The sequence below is a fragment of the Formica exsecta genome, unplaced genomic scaffold (genome assembly GCF_003651465.1).
Source record: "Formica exsecta isolate Colony F162 unplaced genomic scaffold, ASM365146v1 scaffold699, whole genome shotgun sequence".
NCBI classification, from domain to species: Eukaryota; Metazoa; Arthropoda; class Insecta; order Hymenoptera; family Formicidae; genus Formica; species Formica exsecta.
In genome coordinates, this window is record NW_021853465.1 from 5195 (window position 1) to 10621 (window position 5427).

General features: G+C 34.6%; 1 protein-coding gene across 2 annotated transcripts; it reads right to left on the reverse strand.

Annotated features, from left to right (window-relative positions):
- Positions 1-1519: 1519 nt before the first annotated feature.
- Positions 1520-4791, reverse strand: LOC115243215 (zinc finger BED domain-containing protein 4-like). Of its 2 annotated transcripts, XR_003885187.1 has the most exons (3): positions 4729-4791; positions 4284-4472; positions 1520-2223 (listed from the first exon to the last, which is right to left on the reverse strand). XR_003885187.1 is itself a non-coding variant. In XM_029820011.1 (2 exons), the coding sequence occupies exon 2, from the start codon at positions 4016-4018 to the stop codon at positions 2918-2920; it is 1101 nt and encodes a 366-aa protein (XP_029675871.1). In that variant the 5' UTR covers positions 4019-4472; positions 4729-4791; the 3' UTR covers positions 2830-2917. The 2 variants fall into 2 exon arrangements, 1 of the variants encoding a protein (XP_029675871.1); XM_029820011.1 differs by lacking the exon at positions 1520-2223 and having other exon boundaries at positions 2830-4472.
- Between the last annotated feature and the right edge of the window lie 636 nt (positions 4792-5427).

A 5427-nucleotide genomic window follows, 5' to 3' on the forward strand; every position in this document is an offset into this window, starting at 1 on the left:
GTGTAGCGTAACCTGAGGTTGATACCGACGCCGTCAACAAACTGTACGTGGATCAGTATTTTAAAACGTTGAGGAATCAACAAAAAGAGTCAGACGAGAAGCTTGCTTCGTTCGAGAAGGACGTGCGAGCGTTACAGACTCTGATAAACAATCTTCGGCGTCCGAATATCGCTAGATTAGAAACGAGTAACGAAACGACAACGAAACACCAACGAACAACAACGAAACGCCAACGAACAACAATGGACAGCAACAAACGGGTCAAGAACGGCTACGAACGGCTGACGAACGACAACGAACAACAACGAACAGTTCAAGAACGGTTATCAGACGGTTATCTAACAGCTCAGGAACGGATGAGGAACGGCTACGAACGAATCAGGAACGGCTACCAGACGGGTCAGGAACGGCTATTGAATGGTTAAAAAAAAAGTTAGAGAAATAAATCATAATATAATTTCTTTGCACATATTATTACGCGCCGACCAGTCGCACAGCTAAAAACATGACATCGTTAAACTCCGATGGACGTAAAAATATCGAGAAGCTACGACTCGTCGAGGAACTGCATGCTCCGGCGATAAGAAATTTTCCTCGAAGACATGTCATAGTACGGGGATACGATGACCTGTGGCAAGCTGACATCGAGATGCGTCCGTACTCACGTTTCAACAGAGGCCACCACTACATACTAACCGTCATCGATGTGCTGAGCAAGTACGCGTGGGCCGTACCGCTCAAGAGTAAAGGCGGAAGTAAGACGGCTGATGCTATCGCTGAGATAATTCGAGATAGTAAGAGGTGCCCAAAAAACATGCAAACCGATATGAGAAAGGAATTTTACAACATCGACGTACAACGTCTCATGAGAAAACACAACATCAATCATTATTCCACGTATTCGGTGTTGAAGGCATCGGTCGTCGAACGATTCAATCGCACGTTAAAAAACGACATGTGGAAGATGTTTACGCTCAACGGAACTTACAAGTGGGTCGACGCGTTGCCGCGACTCGTGTCGGATTACAACGCGCGCAAGCATCGCACTATCGGTATGAGACCTATCGATGTTACCCCCGCGATCGCCGATAAACTTTTAAATACGGTATACAGCAACGTAAAGATTGCGGCACCGGCAAGATTTAAAGTAGATAACCCGGTACGCTTTAGCAAGTATAAGACGATCTTCGAAAAGGGTTACACACCAAATTGGACCACCGAGGTGTTTAAGATCGTTAAAGTGCAGCGTACTAGTCCCGTAACCTATCTACTCGAGGACTATCGCGGAGAATCCATCGCTAGAGCGTTCTACGAATACGAGTTGCATCGCGCAACTTATCCGGACGTGTATCTCATGGAGAAAGTACTGCGCAGGAGAGGTCACGAGGTTTACGTGAAATGGCTGGGATTCGATGGATCGCACAACTCTTGGATACACAAGGACAATGTGGTTTAATTCATACAAATTGTATTTTATTTTTAACATATGAAAAATATTAAAGTTTTTTAATTGGTCAATCATGCTAGTTACCCTAAGTACCGGTCGATTGAGTGACTATGTTCAATGGCCTAGTTTACACCAATATACTTTAATACGTCTTAAGTACTATAATACTGGCCAATCATAACCATTCCTCTAAAGTAATGGAATAGCTGTGATTGGCCAGTATAGTATTTAGTACGTATCAAAGTTTGACGGTGTAAACTAGGCCAATCACATTGTGTCTAAATAAACCTCACCCGAATTTGACTAATCAGAGGGTCGATCATGTAACTTTTTCCCTAGGACGGATTCCATTAGCACACATTACCGATAGCGTACACCACACATATCGACCGATGTCTAAGCAACGAGCACGATTGATCAGAAAATCTTAGCGTTTAATTGGTCAATAGGCAATGTGGGCAATCGGATTTTGTCCGAATGGGACTTAATTGCTCATATCGTCGATTGGCCAATTCAAAATGAGGCTCTCTGATTGGTCAATAATTCCTGGTTACCCTAGATACCGGCTGATATGAGTAGCCATTTGCAAAGTGAGCAATCTGAACGCTCCCAGCTTTTGTCCTATACATACAATAAATAACAGGAATGTGAAATTTTAATTACAATTTAATTTGTCCTATAAATGAGTTTATTATTATAACATCGTTATATATAAAATATATAAAATTCAGAAAATTGATGCATTGTCACACTTCTTCAATTCTTACAAATTGTATCTAAAACAGAAATTTTATATATATATATATAATATTATCTTTATCTATATTTCTTCCATAAATCCCCCATATGATATAAAGTACATAAAATTATTAATAAATAAAGAAACAGAAATAATATACATACATGCATATAAAGATCAAATATGGAAAATAAATGATAATAATTTTAAGAACAGAGTTATCATATACATATATGCACAAGAGGCGGAATTATATATCATATAGTCAAAAAAGAAAATGAGAGAGAGAGAGAGAGAGAGAGAGAGAGAAAAGAAAATAAATGATAGAAAAAATAAAAAGGATAAAAAAATATATAATATAAATATGTAATGTGACAATTATTAATATTAATATATTTATTATATTATCATATAAAATTTATGTATATATATACCATAACATATATAATATACAACATATCTAATATATAATATAATAACATCAATATTACATAATATATTTATCTAAATATAACATCTATATATAATATCACAAGGTATTTAATATATTGTAATAAAATAACAATAAATAAGTATATGTTAAACGCAAAATATAAATAAAATATAAATTTGTGAAAATTTGTGAAAATTAAAATGAAAATTAATATTGCAGAAAGAAATAGGCCATTCATAAAATTAAGGATGCAAGCATGAAAAATTAAAAATAATAAAAGGAATATCTCAACTTTGTTTTAAATAAATCCCCAATCTTCACGATTTAAAGATCCCAAAAAAAGTAACATATTAAGCCTTGTTGGTGTTAATCGATTTCTAAGGTCTGATTTGATAATACCTGCTTTTGAAAAAATGCGCTCAGAAGGAACAGATGTAGCAGTAATTGCCAAATATTTTATTGCTATATTAAATAGCACAGGATATGCATGTTTTAAAGTCTGCCAATATTTTAATGGATCATTATGCCTTGGAATCACAGATTGACTCAAATATTGTCGTAATTCGACATTTATACCACCGGGTTCATCACGGATTTTAGTAGATGATGCTACTAAATTATCATGAAAATTCCATAAACTGTTGGTTTCATTACATTCAGTACTTGAAATTGTTGCTGTATAAGTAGAACTTTGATTTGTATTTGTAGTTTGCATTAAAGAATTAATATAAGAAATTGCAGATGATACAGCTATTGGCTGTTGAAAATGTATCTTTTTAAATCTAGGATCTAATATTGTAGAGACTGTTAATATTTGATAGCGTTCAATATTATGAAACCTCCGTTCAATTTCTAATAGAATATTTTTTTTCAAATTTATACCATAATCAGTTATTGGAATACAATCATTAATAACTTTTGTCATACATCGTATTATCGGAATAATCATATTACATGTTGGATATAAGTCTCCTCCGATTTCTTTAGTTACTGATTCAATTGGTATTAAGATTTTGATAACATCAGTCAATATATCAAATTCGTCATGCGTAATCATTTCTGGAGATGTTGGACATTTTAATATCACGGGATAAATATATTCTCTTAATTTGAGAAATCGTTCAATCATATATAATGTTGAATTCCAACGCGTTGGAACATCTTGTTTAAATTTTAAAATAGTACCATCTGTTCTTCCATCGCGCTTTTGCAAACGTACTAATTCATCAGTAGCTACTACGCTTCTTTTGACTAGAGTAACAATATTTTTTACTTTAGTTATGATTTCTGCTATAGGATATACTATCTTTAGACTATCAGGAACTAAATGTGCTAAAATATGCGCCATGCATGGAATATGTTTCTTAACGCCAAATGCACTATTTATTGCATTGACCATATTGGGAGCACTATCCGTAACAACAGCTATGATTTTATTGTAGATGAGTCAATTTTGAAAACTTGAAGCACCGAAAGTAATTCGTCTTGGATATATTCTGATGTATGATTTTTTTCTAATGGAATCACACCTATAGTAGTTTTTGTTAGTAGTGTCTCAGTTTTTAAGTAAGTTAAACCCAAATAACTTTTGTTAGATATATCTGTCCAAATGTCACATGTGATTGTGAATGATGAAATATGTTGTATATTATCAATAAACTTACATTTTAAAATTTCGTACTTTGCGTCTAATAATCTTGTTATTGTTTTCCTGCTTGGTAACGTATATAAAGGCGCAACTGTCTTCATCAACTGTATAAAACCTTCATTTTCTACCGTTAATAAAGGAAGATTATCTTTCGCGATCATGTATGCGATCGAATTAGTTATATTGCACGCTTGCGTACCTCCTTCTATAAAAATAATCAAAAACAAAATAGTTATTAATAGAAATTGTCTTCAGTCATTAATATAAATTATAGATAACGATAATTAAAACTTTTTTTGATGAATTTTAAAATATACAAAAGTACAAATAATAATTGGTTACTAAATAAATTTATAGACAGTAATTCCCATAAATACATTTTGCGCGTCCCGAAAATTGTAGAAAATAATCTAACCATTCTGTTCATTATACGCAATTGTATATATATTATATTAATTTACCTTTAAAAGAATTCATTCGTTGAAAGGCATCATCAATTTTTTCATTGGCTTGTTGTCTTGTCTGCAAGAAATATATCTCAAAATAAAATAACAAAAGATTTATATATATATCCAAACCTAGTGAATAGACTTCCGTCTGTTCTCTCGGCGAGAGAACATCGTGGCTTAGTGCTAATCGACAGTTTGCTAATTTAGAGACCTACGAGTCATAGTACTGTCCTGTGAGTGTGATATCTTGTGATAGCAATCCGTCTCTGGGACAAGACGTGCATAATACCGGGCGTTCGAGCCTCCCGGCCTGAAATATCTAACATTGCCGCGTAAGTGTGGCCACAGCCATTGTCCTCGGACGAAAACTGCGTACTAACTCTCGCACATACGCACATCATACAAAATCTACCACACACAATACACATAAATATGGAGGTGGACGAGAATGGCTCTCCTGAAAACGTGTTGCCAGACGCTTCCAAGTCCATAGGATCGAGTCATGAAGAAGATGTTGCTGAACAACTTCGCGATATAATATATCGCAATTGCAAGAGAAGCCAGTCTTCTGCATTAAGAAGCCCTCTCCCTCCTAAAAGATCCTCTTTAGACTCAGTTTGCATTCGTGATTCTCGTTTGCAAAATAAGTATGGTCTAAATGTAAAATCTCCGTTTGTAATTCATATGGAAAAAATTCTCCCTAGGCCTCCC

Excerpts from the sequence above, each read along its gene's own strand:
- LOC115243215 (XM_029820011.1), bottom strand. The coding sequence starts at position 4,018 with ATGGTCAATGCAATAAATAGTGCATTTGGCGTTAAGAAACATATTCCA.